Source organism: Solanum dulcamara, chromosome 11 (genome assembly GCF_947179165.1).
Source record: "Solanum dulcamara chromosome 11, daSolDulc1.2, whole genome shotgun sequence".
Taxonomy (NCBI): Eukaryota; Viridiplantae; Streptophyta; class Magnoliopsida; order Solanales; family Solanaceae; genus Solanum; species Solanum dulcamara.
The window spans coordinates 34,828,168-34,847,016 of record NC_077247.1 but is presented as its reverse complement, the minus strand read 5'-3'; the positions used below and the strand labels follow the sequence as shown (position 1 = coordinate 34,847,016).

The following is an 18,849-nucleotide window of genomic DNA, read 5'->3' as shown; positions in this document are numbered from 1 at the left end:
CTATCTGAGAGATCTGTGTGGTTTCGACCTGTGTGGTTTCTGAATTCACCATGGCTTCTTAGCTCTTGTCAATGGTGATAATCACTCGATAAAGATGCTACAGCGATCGCTGCTCTGATACCATGAAAAAATCTATCAAACTAACTACTATGAATGAAGAAGAAGAGAGGAGGAAGAGATATTTTCATTATTCTGAAATTCTGAGTACTAAATTACATTGCACTAGCTTTATTTATAGAGTATCAATACTTGATTAATAAGAAATCACATTAGTGATCCTCTACTGACTCACTGATTTCTGTTAGTTTGTTAATCAACTAACTACATACATAGATGACTAGGACTGATCATCCTAACTAACTTCTGTTAGGCATTAACTAACTGCTGACTAGGCATCAAATTAACAGTACAACATTCACTACTTCTCAAATGCACTTTTATGCATTACCTTCGATCCCTCCATACACTTTCTTTTCAGATCCATTCTACTTTAACACTTATTCTATAATGATGATCTTCGCACAATTATTTTAGAGCCCTGATAATTACAACACAACTATTAATACTCTTAAGAAACTTCAGTGTCAACTCTAGCCAGAAGATTAACCATGACAAGTCTAAAGTCATTTTCTTCAAAAACTGCGCACCACTAAGAATGTTGACTCTTGCTTCAACATGATTAACGTTGTAGTAAATGCAAGACTTTAGATAATATCTTGATTTCTATATCTTTTACTAACATTCTATTAATCGTAGATTTCAATTCATAATTGATAACATGAACAATAAGTTTGTTGATTGAAAAACCAAGGTCTAAAGACTAATTGAATACTCTGGGCTTAGGCCTCTCTTGGCAGTATCCCTTCTCATGTGATGCAATACATTAGACTCCTCATCAATTCACTGAGTTCACTAACAAAATTCAAAGAAACTTTGAAAAAACACTGAAAACAAGATAAAAATTGTATCTAATCAAATTGGATAATTTACTAATAAAAAGACGATTGGAAAAAAAAAAAGAAGATAAAAAATAGAGCCATGCATGTCAGCCTTGCGTGGAGACTTTACAACAACCCAAACAACCTATGGGATAGAATTCTCATTAGTAAATATAGTACAACTTTAACAGAATTACTGTGAGAAAAATGTCTATGTCCAAAATTCGATTATGTATCCAAATGGAGTGTGTTGATGTAGAAGAAGCAATAGATGAACTGTTCACAAAGGAAATAGAGTGAGGTTTCTAAAAGATTACTAGATTTCCCACTTAAACTCTATCAAAAACACCATTCAGAACCTCTTGGGAGAGAAAAAGAGAACACTAAGATCAATGACTCATATCATAATAAGGAATCAGACTTTATAAACTCTCTATTACATTACCTGAAGATCTAACCTCAAAAAAAGATGATGAGTTTTTTCCTCGATCACATAATAGACTACACAAAAGAGAGAATAATTATAAGCAAGCAACCTTTAATATTTTTGAAATATTATGATTTACTATTAAAAATTATATAAAATTACAATAGAATAGAATTAAATGATCATTAAACATTAGTGCAGCCTTTCTTTTTGAAAAGAAGGTAAGCATCACCTTTTCTTTTGGTTGGTTTCTCATCCCATATTTTTATTCGAGCCTCAATTAATTTAAATTTATACCATATAAAATTTATTTAAGGAAAAAGTGTTTTTTAAGATGATAATTTCATACTCGAAACTTGAATCTAAGCTAGTATTTAATCATGAATTTTGAATCAAATTTTGATAATTTATCTTGAAATATCTATTTGATCATAAAATTTAATCATATTTTAAAAATATCTGATTGTTGAATACTTTCAAGTTTCCAAAAACTAGTTCAAATCAATTTTGAAATTGAATTTAATTTTACGCTCACATTCCAAAAATCATAATTTTCAATACTAAAAAATTTTAAAAATTTTAACTTCAAATCTATGACGAAATCCAAAAAAGTCCTAACACAACGCAAGTCGATAAGGGTACGTTACACATAAAGAAAAATATTTAGGCAAAGGGCAAGTTACGTTTCCAAAGGACAAAGTGTAAATTTCCTGTGTTTCGTCCTCTCCCCTGTCCCTTCTGCCCGCCCCCATTCAATTCTTTACCTAACGCAATTCCCAACTCAATCCCCTTTTACTTTATCCTATTCTTCTTCTGTCTCACCATTTTTGCTGGTAATTCCTACTTCACCCTTATTTTCAGATTTTTATACTGTATAACTAACTATTTTTTGAACAGGAAATGGATTACTCCGGCAACTGTCAAACCTTTGTTTCCGGCGATGACTTGTTCGTCGACGACTTCCTTGACTTATCCAATGGCTTCCCTGAAGATGAAGGAGATGATAACAAGCCGAACCCGACAGAGAATAAGGAAACAATAACCAACAAGTCTCCTATTCCTTCTGTGAAACAAGATTTTGGTGAACTCAGCCTTCCTGTAAGCTTAGCCCCCTCCCTTTTTGTGAAATAAAACAAAGTTATTTCTTTTGAATGCATAAACCCTTTCTGCAGGGGGCTGATTTGGATAACCTCGAATGGCTATCTCATTTCGTGGAAGATTCATTTTCGGAGTATTCACTTACATACTCTGCCGGAAATCTACCGGAAAAAGCTCTCAAAGTCCATCCAGACGCAGAAATTCCAGTCCGAGAGAAGTCCTGTTTCACCGGTCCGTTTGGTGCAGAACAAGAGAAAACTAGTATCCGAATTTGGCCAATGTCATTTTCAACCTCTTCCTCCACTACGGCTAACAATTTTTGGGGTCAATTATCGGAGTCGGTAGAAAATAAACCTCCGGCGAGGAAACCAAAGAAGAAGATGGAGAAACGGGCAGGAATTGGGGCAAAACAGTGCAGCCATTGTGGTGTGCAGAAAACCCCACTATGGCGGACCGGTCCATTAGGTGAGAAAACTCTTTGTAATGCATGTGGAGTCCGTTTTAAATCCGGTCGTCTCTTACCAGAATACCGGCCGGCAAGTAGTCCGACGTTTTCGTCCGGGTTACACTCGAACAGTCACCGGAAAGTTTTGGAAATGCGGCAGAAGAAGGAAACTGAACCGGGTTCGCCGGTTCAGAGTTTTTGAAGGATTTAATTAGTAGAACTGTAGAGTTTTAAGGAATTTTTATTATTATTTTCAAGTTTAGGAAATTTTATTTTTCAAGGTAGGGTTTTGAACTTCTAAGTGTTAGTGCAGAAATCCAAACGAACAAATTTAAAAGAAAAAAGCACTGACCTCTATGTACTACTTTTGAAACTTTGGGTCATTTGAGTTTAAAGTTTAATACCATATGTTATAATTTTCAAACATAGATTCTATTGAGCTCATTATAGATAATTGACAAGGAAAATTAAAAGCATATAGGACACTAGTATGATATTAGTTGTCCTTTCAAATGAGAAAATCAATATGACTTCAGAGAGTAATACACATTACTAAGGATTCATGTGATAGAGCGCATTAAAAAAAAGTATTATTAATATCATATTTGATATTAAAATATATATAATTAATATATGAAAAATCAATGTAAAGAATTTTAACGTATGTATTAGCATGATTAAAAATACAATTGACCCTTAAAATTCTTTTTCACTATATTTGTGGAGGATGTATATATATATTTAGAAATTATGTAATATATATTATTTTTCATACACCAAATCAATCACCGTATAAATACACCATATTTAATACTTCCATCGTTTCATTTTATATGAGTTAGTTTGACTTGACACGGAATTTTTAAAAAAAAAATTTTAAAATGTGTGATCCAAAATAAGTGATAGATATTTGTATAACTACAAATCATTTCATTAAGGATAAAATAGATATTTTAAAGTTAAATTGTTACTTAATATAAAAATATGTTATTTTTTTTTTATACTAACTTTTAAAAAAAAAAGTGACAACTTATACAGGCTACCAAATTTGCAATTCTCGAGAGTCCAAACGTAAGCGAATCCTAACAAATTAGTTAGGTCTAAATTCGGTGATAAAGCTGAAAAGAGTAGGATTTTGTTTTCTGTTGTGGATTGTTGATGTGGACCTTACTCGTTTGTCAGAATCGATATATCTAGGCTTTGTGGTAAAACTGGGGAAATTTATGTTACCAATATGTCAAAAAATGTCAGGTTTTCTTTTTAGAATCCCTTTTGCTTAGTAGGAGAATTTAGACAAGTTTTTCTCACATGGAATTCCTTTCGGCTTTTTGGTAAACCAACTGAGCTAGACGGGCTTGTTATTAACCTTTTAACGCCAAACATGTTCATTAACTTCTAAACTTGGTGCTTAACGTACCGCTTGTTAAGCTTAGTATAATAAATGCCTCCAACCAAGAATGAATAAATGTACTCTTGGTTCAATTTTGAACAAGTTGAATTAATGAATGTACAGTGTACTGTAACCAAGCCTCCAAAGATTGGTTCGTCAAATTAGATTCAACAATAACAGTAGCTCAAAACTTGTTCTGTCTTTTTTCCATTTTTGGAATTTGTACTTCATTTCAAATTAAATTAAACAAAAAATAACATTATCGAATCTCCTTTCTAACTTTCCTCAATTTTATTGATTATAAATCTTAAAATAAAATTGACCCACCTTCAAATCTCTAGACTAATACAGTACTTGATTTTGTACGCCTGCTGAGTGCTGTCAACTAGCTAATCCCTTCAGGTTGATCAGTGATTCATCAACCTGTCTACAACTGACCAATAAGGAGGAATACCACCAACAAAATAGTGCTTTCGTGATTCCAAAAAAATGCTGTAATGTAACTGTCAAAATGTGTGGCTGTTGCCATTATAAGACTTCCAAAGGAACTATCCTCACGAGCTATCCCCAAAATTTACAGCAGAAATGGAAATTTACCCCAAGTATATTGTACTAGTTCCTTAGAATTGGCAACAAGAATGAGGGTGAAAAATAATCAATCTCGAAAGAGCAGAAGCTCTTCTCTCTAATGTATACGTACAAATTCTTGATTATCATCAATTCACTGCTGTAGTTTGTACAAAGAGCAACAATTTCAGGATCAAATACAAGAATGATACAATTATTTTTGTCTGCTTTAGGGTCTAGTTTCTACCTGGTTAACATTATGGTTCAGTGGGAATTCTTTTTGTATCTGGCCTTCTTTCACTGAAATTTAATCAGTTAAATTATACTAATATTTTAGCTACATCTTGATCATCCTACTAAAAAAAATGGTTGTTCGAATTCACCTTTAAATTCATACCTTCAAAGGTGCAAATAGTCGCATGAAGCTCCCGTCTTGCAATGTCCACTCTCATAAAATTTGCAAACACATTGTCCTTTGGAGGAGGTTCAGAGTATCCCCTGCCACCAAATGGCTGTCTGCAGCACAATTACCTATCCCTTCCAAATCCCGAGTCCCCTACGGGAATAACCCGGTCTCTTGGACCACCAGACCTCTCCCCTGAGTATTACACTGGCTTTCAGACAATGGATTCCCAGTGAAAGGGGAATCATTCGTATTTGAATGTCCCCATGCAGTCCCCATGCTGCTACCTTGATTAACATTTGTAAATCCCTGAACTGGTCCACCGCAAGTCATGTTTCCAGGTGCTGTACGACAGTCGGTGGTTATAGCTTCCACTTCAGTACTCTGGCTGATGACTGAAACTGCAGTTTTGCTTGTGGTGAAAGGTGTATGTACATTGGACCCAGTTTGCCCCTGGGAAAAGGAAACATCAGCTGACTTTGTTTCTCCGTCACTGCTAGAAGATGAAGTCCTGCTAGACCTCTTAAAAGGATCAAAAGCTGCATGTGATGACCTTGTTAGTTCATCTGTCAGAGAGGATTGACAAGGTAATTGTATATCTTCAGTGGAGCTCAAGGCATCATTTTTTGCAGGGTCAGGTGTGGGACTAAGCTCCTCCAAAAAGCTGAAAAAGTCACTTTTACATACAGATATTGTGTCCTCATAGAACCTGACGGCTGAGGTTGGTGAACCCATACCACTTTTAGTTTGAGATTCCATTGCATCAACTTCAGCTAATAGGTCTGACATGGATTCCTCATCTAAAGTGCTGAACTCTATTGGCTCAACAAAGATTGCTCGCCAATCGGAGAAGTTTGAGATTGGATGAGATGAGGAATTATTATTAAGTTGGTTGGCATCTGATGTAGGTGTGTCGACATGATCACCCACTGCTTCAGCTGGTTTCAGTGCAGAATCAGAGATAAGATCAGAGTCTATAGATGGTTTCGCAGCTGCTGAATATCCACCCAATCCATTAGCTATTTCAGGAAGTTGGGCCCCATCGATCACCAGACTAGAAGCACTGCTCCAACTAGGGCCTGAATCCTGAACAGGAAAACTAGAAGTTAAAGAATCTTTGTTTGCTGCAGCCTGCCCAACTGGATCTTCTTCTTCCAATTCTGGTGTAGGACTTGGCAAATCCTGGATATTTGAAGCACAAACTGGAACAACCAAACTCAAAGAAAGTAGCTCTTCAGCAGCCTGAGCTTCAACATCGTCATAGCTTGTTTTGGGGGTTGGACTGGGCAGATCCGGATAACTCGTGATACCTTTCTGTTCAAATGAATCACTTGACTTGGTAACTGAAGCAAGACTAGATCCAGAAGTCATGTTAACTGAACTTCTATTACTGTTTGAGGATTCCCAATTCTGTCCACAAGACTGCCCTAAATGCCTCTGACTGTGAGATTGCATACTATGGTTGCAGCCATCAGATATCTGAGACATTGTGCTTCTAGAGTCCTGAACCATATGACCTGTACTGGACTTAAATTCAACAATTTCATGGCATCTTTTCCCATGCAAAGGAGCTCCGCGCACGTTCCCATGACTAGATGAAGGTTCTGGGGTGGATGGATGGGGTTTGTCAGAATAAGAATTATTCAAGTCCAAACATTGTGGGGAAGATGAGGAGAGCACATCCATCCTTGTAGTCTCAGTGATATCATTAGAATGGTTATTTGTAATACGGAGGTGCCAAGGTACCTCCTCTCCACATTCTCTCCCTATTCCAGTTGCACTTCCACACCACCCAACACCACTGTTAACAGAAGCAGCACCAAGCTCCTGAGACTTGTGTGAAACCTCTTCATGCACCTGAGGGGCTTTATGGAACAGCCCTTTTAGTGCATTAGTTAGAAGTACGGAGTCATCATGTTCACCATTTGTCCATATCCTCATATCAAGTGGGAAAAGCCCCGACCTATTCCATTTCCTCAATTGCGTCACTGAAAATGGTCCTTGTATTCTACCATTAGGATCACGGTAATGCCACAACTTGTCTGTATCACTATTGTTAGTGGATGTTGAGTTCACTGTAGAGAAGCTTGTAATTGAAGTTTCAGATGCAGACCTATCCACAACCTGACATGCAGTACCTTGATTCCCTAGCTTCTTCATAATATTTCCATGAGCCTCTCTTTTTTCAATCACTTTACATCGAGCCATGATAGATCCCTCTTTATCTGGATAAAAATTATAAAGATTCTACTTAGTTCACGAAGAATCAACTTTTGAAAGACTTGCTAGTACAACCACCTCACCTTTCCTCCATGAAGACATAGACGTGTCTTCCCTTCTACAAAATCTAGTGTATCTTGGCACCCCATATTCAACTGCATTACATTACCATCAACAGTAAGCAAATCTTTCAAATAGCGCCCAATATAAAAATATCACCAATATATTGGAAAAGAGTTGCTAAAAACAAAATGATGTTACCTTGTTTTTTGTCATCAGATTCTCTAGCATCTTCTTCAGTTTCATAATTAGGATCCATCTTTGGATCAGCATGCACTTCTGGAATTGCAAGTAGCCTCCGCTGATGTTCCTCAGGCGTTTTCAGAAGCTCTAGTTTCTCTACACATTCTCTGAGCGTGGGAAGTGTCAAGGAAATCCTCATACCCATGCTCAAAGTCTTATCCAATATTCCAATTTAAAATGATATCCATAGATATTGAAATCATATGCTCTTTTCCAAAGAAGAATATTGAAATCGATCTTTTACAGCGAGATCTAATAAATCTCCCAATGTTGAACTGAAAATTGTGAGTTAACAACACCACTATGATCCAGCAGCAATTTCATGGTTCACTCTAAGTCATTGTAAAAGATTTAGTTTGCGCATTTCTATAGGTTAAGTAATTTTTGTATAACACATTATCATTTATGCAATTTATAAGAGGTGATTGCAGAAAGAAAAAGTAAATACGAGTGATTCAATTTTAAAATGTGTTTAGAGTACATAAAAAATGGTTACTAATGTATGTGAAGATCCTGACTAGCAAAAATAGTCGCAACCTTTTCAAAATAATTATAGAATTTTGAGAAGCACTCCTATTTATACCAAGTAAATTTATCCATCTGCTTATAATAATGAGACAAAAAATAAGTACTTGCATTTTACTCTTAATTTTTTTTCTTTAAAGTAACTTCAATCACATTGAAATGTAATTCAAATTAGTAATATCCCTGTTTGGACCAACCTTCTCATTGCAATTTAAATTAGTTCATGTCCCTGTTTCTGACCTACTCCTTTTTTCTTTCCATCATGCTTATAAACTAAATTATCCATTTGCCAAGGTAAACAGACAGAAACATATGGAACTGTCAAAAAAAAGTGTGGAGCAAGAGAAAAGAAGAAAAACACAGAAGTTTTAAAATAGTCTCTGCTATGTCAATTGGAGCCATCAATCTGATCTTGAGATAACAATATATAGAGGTAAACTGTTTCAACAGAGGAAAGGATATTCTTTCTTACGCCCTTTCTCACTTGCTCTATCACGAAGATTGTTGAGTCGCAGTATCTCTTCTTCCAGAGACTGTTCTTTTATCGAAAATAAAGAAGTAAAAGCCCATCACAACACAGCCTATATGACATCTTTTTTTAAAAATAGTAACAGTGACAGTATATAAAAAATCTTCGAATACAAAAATATTTAAGTTCCATGAGAGTAGCTACAACATTTTACCTACGTTATGTTTATGAGTCGGAATAGTTTACCTACTTTGGAATGTAGAGTAACAAAATGTGTATATTAGTTACCATTCAGAAATCAATACATTTTCATTCTTTTGGAAGCAATTTTTGTGCTTTAGACACTACTCAATTTTGAAGCACAAAAGATTCGAAAAGGAAGGAAAACATTTAAACATATTTTAAAAGATCCAACTATACCAATTCCTCTCTGTTGCAATTAAATTATGACCAAGTGAAATATTTCTATCTCCCAATACTGGTTTCAATACAAAATATTATTAATACACTATGTGACATGGCCTCTTCCTTGCCTTACTTGCCTAACGAGATACATAGGTATTAGAACTTCATTTAGGCCCTTCAAAGTCATGCAAAAGCTTGCTAAAATTAAATAAGTATTGAATTATACCCAAATGAAACACTCATATCAAAGATCATTAAATATGATCTAAAAGAAAAGGAAATCTTAAAGACTTAATTATGCTCCTCCCATTCCAATTTCTTGTGGCCCATTCATTATCATTCCAATTAAATTTGCATGGCCATTTTATTAAGGGAAACATGTCCATCTACATATACTGATAGAGAAAATTGCAATGAATAATGAAAAGGTGTGATCACTATTGAAAAGCAACTGACATACATCATTGAGTTTCACTGCACGCAGTTCCATTGCTTTCTTCTGTATCTCACCCTATGTTGAAGAATAAGCATCATTTAGTCAGTCATTGTGATATACTAAAGAAAACTTAAAAGTGACATCAGGTTCAACACTTACTATGGTCAGCCGCTTTACAAGCCCACATTTTATAATCTGACGTAATCTTCTGCATTCATCCTGAAGAAATGCCAATAAATGATTAAGAAATTATCCAAATCAACACCAGTCTCACCTGCTGAAATACCCATATACCCTATACAGGGAAAACATATTAAGGTGACAAAGTAGTACTTGAGAGACCCACTTTGTTGAAGGTATGAGTGGTAGTCACTTCAAAAAAAAACTTTTTATTATTACACAGGAGACAATTAAAGAGAATTGGAACAGACCTAATTGAATCCACACTTATTGTAATATCACTAAGCTATAGTATTTTTGGTAGTCTCTTCATATGGTTCCAAACAGTATTCCTCACGAGTTAACTTTAGGGATAGAGTTAGGTCCAAGGTCCATTTTCCTTAACATATAAAAGGCAAACTCATCCCTGGTACTAGACTAACCATTGTAGGGACCCAAATTATGCTATCATTACTCTTAACAACGCTGAGCATACCGAAAGATGTTAGAGTGAACACATTGGATGAGGGAATGGACTGTAATTTCTTTATATGATCATGGACAATCCAGATCTCTGGAGCTAACTTTTGGGGATTAAGTTAGGTCCAAAGTATATTTTTCTTCGCAGAACAAAGAGAAAAAAGGTTTATGTACCATTTGTAGACATGAAAATGAAGCTATTCATTAATAAATGCAACAATCTTGCAACTCGAAGTAGTGAACAAGGAAGAATCACTTGTATCTAATTACCTCAGAGAAATCTTGATTTGAAATAGAATCAATAGGAACAATCTCTTTCTTGTTTAAGTTTAAGACTTCAAGCAATACATCAGCAGTCTTATCCCCAATCTTATATGGAACAACCGCCTTGCTTGTACCTGAGTTGAAGAAATTATGTGCTCTGGAATCTAGATTCGAATCTTAGTTATACCATCATGAGTAGTTAACAAAAGCTTTTAAGAAATATCAGTACCTACGACATGGACAAGCCTGTACATATCTTGCTTCTGATTGTTACCAGATATTCTTATCCGGACAACTGAGCCAATAACTCTGCCTTGGAACTTTTTCATATCTTCAATAAGACTCTCCATCAAATCACGGCGCAAATATATGAGATTGATGTTATGAGCATCAATTGCTGCATACTCATCTAGATTTATCTGCACTAAACTTTCTTCGGTGTGTCTACGCGATTTACGTTTCTTAGCTTTATTCATCAAGAATGAGATATCATTATTATCATCAGCCTCCACACGACTAGTAACATTTCCAACAATTCCAGCTGGTATAAATGCACTCCTCTGCGAATCCTCCTTTATCAGAAAGTGAAACTCAAGAAGCTTTAGCATTTCTATGTGGCCAGCACGATGTTTTCCAAATAGACTTTTGAGCCTCGAATCACAAATTATTTGACTTTTCTGATGAGGATCTCGAAGATTATTTCTCTTTATGTACTCTAGTAATAGTGCCTGGACCTCAAAATGTGATAGAGCAGAAGTATCGCCATTCTTCATGTGTGCAACAAACTCCAAAAGCTCTTTGGACGCCCATTCCATGCAACCATTCAATGATGTCCCCATGGAATCACTCACTTCTTCTTTCTTTAAAGAATCTTTCCTCCGTAACTCTAGTTCTGTGGGCTGCATTTGCTCCAACTGTGGAGTACAACCAGGACAACTTACATTTTCAGCCTCAGCAATGGTTTGGATTTCAGTGATCGGAGGATCCTTGCAAGGTGGCTCCAGCAATTGTTTGGGTTTTTTCAGCTCCAGATGGTCAAAAGACTTGCCCACAATACCTTTTCCATCAAATGCAACAGTATGACCAAAAGGTAGTCGCTGTTTCTTAGCATGTACTGCATCTGATCCTTTCCAGGGCTTTTTAGCTTGAATAAGTTCACTTTGTGTTAATGATAATTTTTCTTTTAAGTACATCCAATATACCTTGAATAGATACTCCCAGCTGCTTTTGTCATCAAAATCTACTTGAACCTGAAAAGATTTCAGGCACACAAAGTTAAATACAAATGGCAGACAAGTGTCAAAAACCAAGATTCCTTCTTTTTTTTCCTGCAGAAGGAAAAGAAAATGAAAAAGTACACAGTAATACTATCTGAGAAGAAAACTTCCATTAAATAATTTCTTTCTTTATGTAATTATTTACAAATCTGGCAAGGCATGATAGGAAAAATGTCTGCAAAAGTTTAGTAATTAGAACTGATGATTAGATCTGTTCCTGGAGAATGTGACATTCTTTATATATTCACAGGCAAAGGGATTAATCGTCAGGAGAATGCCTCTTACTCAAAATAGAATAAAGTAATGAAAGGCCAAGTATCTAGGTCAAAGGGATTAATCGTCAGGAGAATGCCTCTTACTCAAAATAGAAAAAAGTAGTGAAAGGCCAAGTATCTAGGTAGCCCCTCAAACTTGGTACGAATTGTTTAAACACTCCATTAGCTAGTGACCAGTTAAATACCTCTACCTGGCAGAGTTGTGTCTCGTGGACACCTATGTTCACACGTGAAAACATTCACTGTTGATATGACGGCTGAACAAATCAACAAATGTCACGTGTAATATTTTCCTATAAAAATGCCACCTATAATTATATTTAAAAAATAAAAAACTACCTACAAATATCCTACTGAACCTCAAAACAACTCCAAGCATCCGCCATGAATTTTGGGGAAGGAAAAGAATATGTTACAGGAGAGAAGTTGGCTTGTTGCCAGAGAACATTTTCTGGCCATGATTTCCAGTTGTTTGAAGGTGGCCATTCTCTGATATCCGTTGGTGGTCTCTTCCCTGTTTAAGCCACCAATGAACTTTACGATGTTCCCAGAAAGTTGATTGTTCGAGGTCTTAATTGCCTCAAAGAATTTACTTGTCTTGTTGATTGGTTGGTTGTTGGTTAACATCTTTGAAAGAGACCCGAAAAGCTTGTTTGAACAGAGGTCAAGAGGTGAAATTCCATCGGAAATTTAAACCCAGTAACATCAGTTCTAAACAGGTTGTGTGATATCTTTCCCTTTTGCAAGCTTGACATATGTGCAAAGAAATTTGATATACCTTCCATGGAGAAGTTAGCTGATAAGTCTATGGTGTTGACGGAATTAAGCGTTGTGAAATTTGGAAGTGTCCCACGAAGCTTACAGTGTGATAAGTTGAATCAGAAAGTTCTCGGTTTCTAATCCATTCTGGCACTGTTCCCAAATTGAAACTATACAAATTGTTATAAGAAAGGTATATTGACAGAGTTGAAGGGAGGGTATGGAGAAGGCAATAGGCAAAGAATCTAAGAGAGCATTTCTAGATAAACTAAGGTTCCGAAGATTTGGTAGTCCTGCAATAGAATCTGGGATTTAACCTGAGGGGTGCCTTTAACCTGCCAATTTGACTGAAAGTTGTTCCTGTCATCTTATTGTTGTCAAGCGATAAAATAGATGTTTGAGCTAATTGCACAAGTAAATTGGAGTAAGCCATGAAAGTTTCTAGTAAAAGGGTGGAAGGATGAGGTCCATGCAAAATTCAATATTATTCTTAAAAAGGGAGAAGAGAAAAATCATATGATTAAGGCCTCACACGCTCAGATTTAAGTGGAACACACTTGATCACAATTTTTTCAAATAGAGGTACATATCTGGTCACTAGCTAAGTGTGGGTGTCTAACTGACAAATCCCACCAAGTCTGAGGGGATATCTTGGTATCTAGACTTGATGATACAATGAAATGTGAAATTAATAATCAGCAATGAGATTATGGGGCACAACATACCATCTCCTTGATCCCTTGGTCTATATTCTCAATCAGCATGATAATTCTCATGCATGTTGAGCAAAAGCCTTTGTTTCTTCGAACACAGAAGAAATCAGCATTTTCTGTACATCCTTTGCACACCGAATATGTACAAGTATAGCACATATAGTGGGAAGCCTTTTGACATACACTACAAACATGCCAACCTGAAAATAAAGGTAATTTGAGAATGTTATGTCATGCAAACATTTGGAGGTGGTGATGTGATAATCAATAGAACATCATATGCATCTTTAATGATATTCTATTTCATTATAACTTTAAGCAACAACTTCAAGACTTATAGTTTAAGAATCTTATCATTTTCTATTATTGACTTAATTGTTCATGAACATTGCTGACCAAAAATTCAAACATAACACATTGGGAAAAATGAATCCTTTGAAGTTCAAAAAAAAATATGTACCATCTTGAAATGAAATAGAAAAAATACTCAGCACTACACATGCTAATCAGCAATATTCTCATGTATATTTGGTGTTCAATATATGTTTGTGGTTGCACCCCTGCTGTGAATATAGATTCTCCATATATCATGCACATCATCAAAGTGTCTTCGATTGCACACACACACACACACACACATTCATAGACAGTCAGTGTATATGTTGTGCATGTGGAATGTATACATACATACATATATTCACACAGAAAATGACGATGGTAGGTGGGTTACACTGCTCAACAAAGAGAATGCCTTCGATCACATTAACTATTAGTATGGTATACTAAATAATATTTCAAAATCAGTCTTTATCCACTTTAGACTTACAGATTCTTTGCAGCTTGTTCTAACGTAACAATGATGAAAACTAATGGTTTTATTGAGTAAATTACACCAAGGTTTCGCTTGAGCAATCCAAAAGACAACACTATTCGATGTAATTCACAGCTTAGGCATAGTTCAATTTATCATTTTCCTATGGTACCATTTACTCAGATTGCTTAAGGTTTAGTTTAATCAAATAATCTGACCCTTGTTCATTTTTTTATTTGTTTTAATTTTTAAAAGGAATCTGATCCTTGTTTCTCTCTCTGTCGTGGAGGTTTAGTTTCTTTTTTTCTTTTTCCAATTTTGCATTAAGATTTGAGATTTATCCCAATGTGAAAATATGTTTTCAAAATTCTTTTTGAAGAGTGCAAAGATAAAGGAAAACGGAACAAAGAGAGTGAGATGGTTATTGAATATTTGAATGGAATGGGTCCAATTGGAGTGAGGATTCATATAATCGACTCTAACTCTAGGGAAAATGAGCTAAAAGAGACTTTTGCGAGTGGAATGAAGAATAGGGGATTTCTATTTTTTTTTCTTTTCTTTTGTTATAAATATTTAATTAGGGGTTAATTATGAAGAAGTGGGGTTGATTTAAAATATTTGTAAACTTAGGGTAAAAAATTAAAAGATCAAAAACACAACCCCAAAAAGTCTCCTCTTTCATATTTCAAAATTCAAAATTTCTTATTCCCTCCATCTCTTTTTTTTACTAATCGCTCTTTTTCTTCTTTTCTTGTTCCTTTTCCCTTTCATCTTCTTCTTCCTTAACTTCTTTGCCTTTTTTCTTCTCCGTTTTTTTCTTTCTTTTCAAACTTTTTGTGTTTTCATCTTCTTCTTCTTCGGATGTTGTCATCCTCATTTTTTCTTCACTCCGATTTGATTGTGAAAATTATAAAAAAAATTGATATGTTGTTTATATAAACAGGAGTCGTTCAAGCAACCAAAAATTGTTTAAACAACCCTAAGTTGTTTAGTTCAAACAACAGAAGTTGTTTAAACAACCAAAAATTGTTTAAACAACCAGAAGTTGTTTAGTTCAAACAACCAGAAGATATTTAAACAACCCTAAGTTGTTTAGGTGTTTTTTATGATTCTTTAGTTAAAACAATGAGAATATTTTAAATATCAGCTAGTTGTTTGGAGAGATATGAAAATATTTGCTAATTGTTTTGAAGATCGAGACATGAAAACATTTGTTAGTTGTTTAGACAAATGTTTAAACATCTGCCAGTTGTTTGGAGGTGATGATGACGTGGAGGAGGGGAGGTTGGGGGAGGATGAGGCTGAGGGGTGGATGAGGGGCAGGGTAAAAAAGAGAGGGGTCTTTTGTAAATTAAAAAAACTTGTGGGTTCTTAAAATATGTGTCATTATCACTAATTAAAGAAGAGTCCCTTTTACTTCATTTTTAAGACTTGTGTCCTATTTTTTTTATTTACACTCTCAAAAGTCTCTTTTAATTTAATCCCCCAACTAGCTTAGAATTGGGAGGCACAGTTGGTGTTGGACTGTTGGTGTTGTTGTAGGATAAGTAAGGTTATCAGCAACAGAATTGTCAAAAAAAAAAAGGTTATCAGCAATAGTAAGGCAGGGCTGCGAAAGATTATCTTCAGGTCTTCACGTCCCAAAAAAGAAAATGTTCGGAAGTAGCAACCATTTCGAACATGTTACAAATATAGAGTACAAAACATGGGTACCGATCATGATTACAATAGAAAATATACACATGATACTAGTTAGTACGTCAACTATTGTGAATCATGTCGATATTGATCGATTTTGATGGATCGAATGGATTAAAACCTGTTCCTTCAAATTCATAAATCCCAATTGCAGCTAAAAATTCCAATATGCTCATTTCAACACGATGGCTACTTGCACTGCTCTCTATTTGCGTATGTGATAGGACTACAAGAGAACGAACTAGGATACTCTTCCTAGTGTTCCTCCTTCTATCCATTCCTGAATGAACTCCAAATTGTTTCTTTCAACTGCATATGTGCCTTCCTTTCTCACTCTCTCTACTGACATAGACACCGTGCTATCGGTTGGTTGGGCACTCACTGCTCTTTGTTTCCATATTCGAGTCTTCACTCAAATAATTTTATGACTTCTCTTAGCTAGCACACATGTTTTCATTTTACGTGTTTGCTACATATTTGGATGTGAATATAAGTTTGTATACACAGAAGTTATAAATAAGTACTAGTAATTGTCAAAAAAGTATAAATAAGTACTAATCTTGATGTTGTTACGATGAGAAATGATGATTTTTGCCATAGTGATTGATGTAATGCTGTTCTTTTCTGGGCCAACTTATGATGACTTACAAAGCAGAAGTAAAATGAAGGATCCAGCATCTCGCTTCTTAGATATCTACAAAATAGCAGTACGAGGAAGTAATTGAAGTGCCGCTTACCATTTTCATTGTGCACAACCACCTGCCTTCAGTTTATTTGCACCTTATCTATGAGTTTTTGGTGCCACTACAGTAGCATGGTCACCTTTATATGCAAAAAGCTTAACTAAATGCCAGATGCACAAGTGATATGACATTAGAGCCTGTAATGTGTCACTCATGGATTAAATCTACCATCAAACAGAAATCTGCATGACCTTGCCTGATATTTAAGTCCATGTTCCAAATGGACTAACTAGCAATTGCACATCCAAGACAAAATTCATAAATGAGGTGCAATAAACAGAGATGGGACCAACAATCCAAGCCCAGAGGACTAAATGAAATAAACAGGTTCTTTAAGTTCATGTAGAAGCAGAGATACATACCGCAGTTCCATTTAGCTTTGGAGCGGAAAAATGCCTCATCCCGCTTAATACAAGCTGGATGGTATGCCTTCGGACACCCCCTTTACAGTTAAGAAAAACAATAATCAATACAATCAATCAGCTACTTCTCAATCTCAAGCTATTACGAAAACAATTTGGAATTAATTAGAAAAAGCACTTTTACGAACAACTATATCAATTTTAAGCTGAAAAAAGCCAGCAAACTTGGCGAGAAAACGATTCAAAATGGAAAAGGAGACAAAAAAAAATTGATTAGTGCGAACACTGAAAAACGCCTTCTTTACTCACTTGCGATCGCATAAGACAAGAGAACCACCATCGAAACAAATAAAGCAGACATCTTCCCCTTCCTCTTCCTCTCGCTGTCTCTTCGATTGCAGAGCTTTAACCACTGCTCCACGTGGCGGCCGTCCTCGCTTCATCTTCTCGTCGTAGCCGATCCCGTTATCCATCGGCGTCTTCAACTTCGCCGGAGAATTAGAATTTTCAGCAGCAACCGCGGACATCGCTCCCGGAACTCCGACCAGCTTCTTGTCTTCCATATCCTGAATTGAAGTGCAATGTTCTACTGTCGATGCGGCGTCGTCGTGCAACCTTTGACTCTGAGGTTCTTCTACACAGGAGCGGTACATCGGCGGGCTGGAATCATTATCGTCCATGAGGAATTGAGTTGTGAAGGAAAGAGTTATGAAAACCTAGGTTGGTGAATTGGCCGGCGGGAGCAAGTGATCGGAAAAGTGATCATTGACCATGCGAAGGAAGTTGTTCGAGTACGTGGAAATTTCTGAGACGGGAAGGGAAAGAGTTAGAGAGAAAAGGGATAGGGGACGGTGGTTGGGCCCTGTTTGGCAGAGTCTAGTGTGTGTAAAATGTGTATGCGGAAAAAAACAAATAGGAAAGTGGTGGGGACCCGGCTGAGAGGGCTTCACACGACTTGTGAATACACAAGGAGATACATGACGTGTAAAAACTTGTGAATACGCATAGAAATATGTGCGATGCCCTATCTAAGATTCGCCCCCTAAATATACGACTTGTGAAAATTCATTACTGGCTAATGTGAAAATAAGAATTTCAAGTTTATGAATTTTAAATTATTAGATTCTAATCAATAACTAATATATATTTTTTTTGTTTGTTTTATATTAGTTAGTTATTAAATTAAAAATAGTTATTTCATATTAGTTGATTACGTTATTAAATTAAAAAAGTATTAATTGATTTTTTTTCATATTATTTTTATAATTAATTCCTTTTTAAAAGGATGAATTGATAAAATTATTTTATTATTTATGATTTCTTAATATATGTATAAAAAAAATGATCAACAACAAATAGAATATTAAATAAATTCATAAAATTTCAATAAAAGATATTAAATTCAGCCAAATTTGTAAATGATACTTTAGTTATGCTCCTACACGTGAAGAGGAGCAAGGCTCCTCGAGCACAGCCTGATATATTATGAAAATACTTGGTATAAAATTTGTTACACCCTCTAATTTGATTTTACGCACATGAAAGTGTTTGATTATGCATAATCATTATTAAAAAAGTGAAAATGTTTAATGGTTTTAAAATTGTATACAAAGGTCTGTTTAAGGATATGAGGCACTAATAGGATCGTTTAAGATTTTTGTTCAAATTTTCCACTCGTTTAA

At 35.4% G+C, this 18,849-nt stretch overlaps 2 protein-coding genes across 2 annotated transcripts; one reads left to right on the top strand and one right to left on the bottom strand.

Moving 5' to 3' along the window:
- Window positions 1–2,030: 2,030 nt before the first annotated feature.
- Window positions 2,031–3,336, top strand: LOC129873473 (GATA transcription factor 5-like). Its single transcript, XM_055948576.1, has 3 exons — window positions 2,031–2,198; window positions 2,263–2,463; window positions 2,538–3,336. The coding sequence occupies exons 2-3, from the start codon at window positions 2,266–2,268 to the stop codon at window positions 3,108–3,110; spliced, it is 771 nt and encodes a 256-aa protein (XP_055804551.1). The 5' UTR covers window positions 2,031–2,198; window positions 2,263–2,265; the 3' UTR covers window positions 3,111–3,336.
- Window positions 3,337–4,937: 1,601 nt separating this feature from the next.
- On the bottom strand, window positions 4,938–18,048 carry LOC129874078 (zinc finger CCCH domain-containing protein 44-like). The gene is made up of 11 exons (XM_055949303.1): window positions 17,477–18,048; window positions 17,168–17,247; window positions 13,566–13,753; window positions 10,759–11,779; window positions 10,536–10,663; window positions 9,786–9,845; window positions 9,651–9,701; window positions 8,779–8,849; window positions 7,750–7,904; window positions 7,572–7,643; window positions 4,938–7,493 (listed from the first exon to the last, which is right to left on the bottom strand). Exons 1-11 carry the CDS (start codon window positions 17,845–17,847, stop codon window positions 5,422–5,424), a joined length of 4,269 nt encoding a protein of 1,422 aa, XP_055805278.1. The 5' UTR covers window positions 17,848–18,048; the 3' UTR covers window positions 4,938–5,421.
- Between the last annotated feature and the right edge of the window lie 801 nt (window positions 18,049–18,849).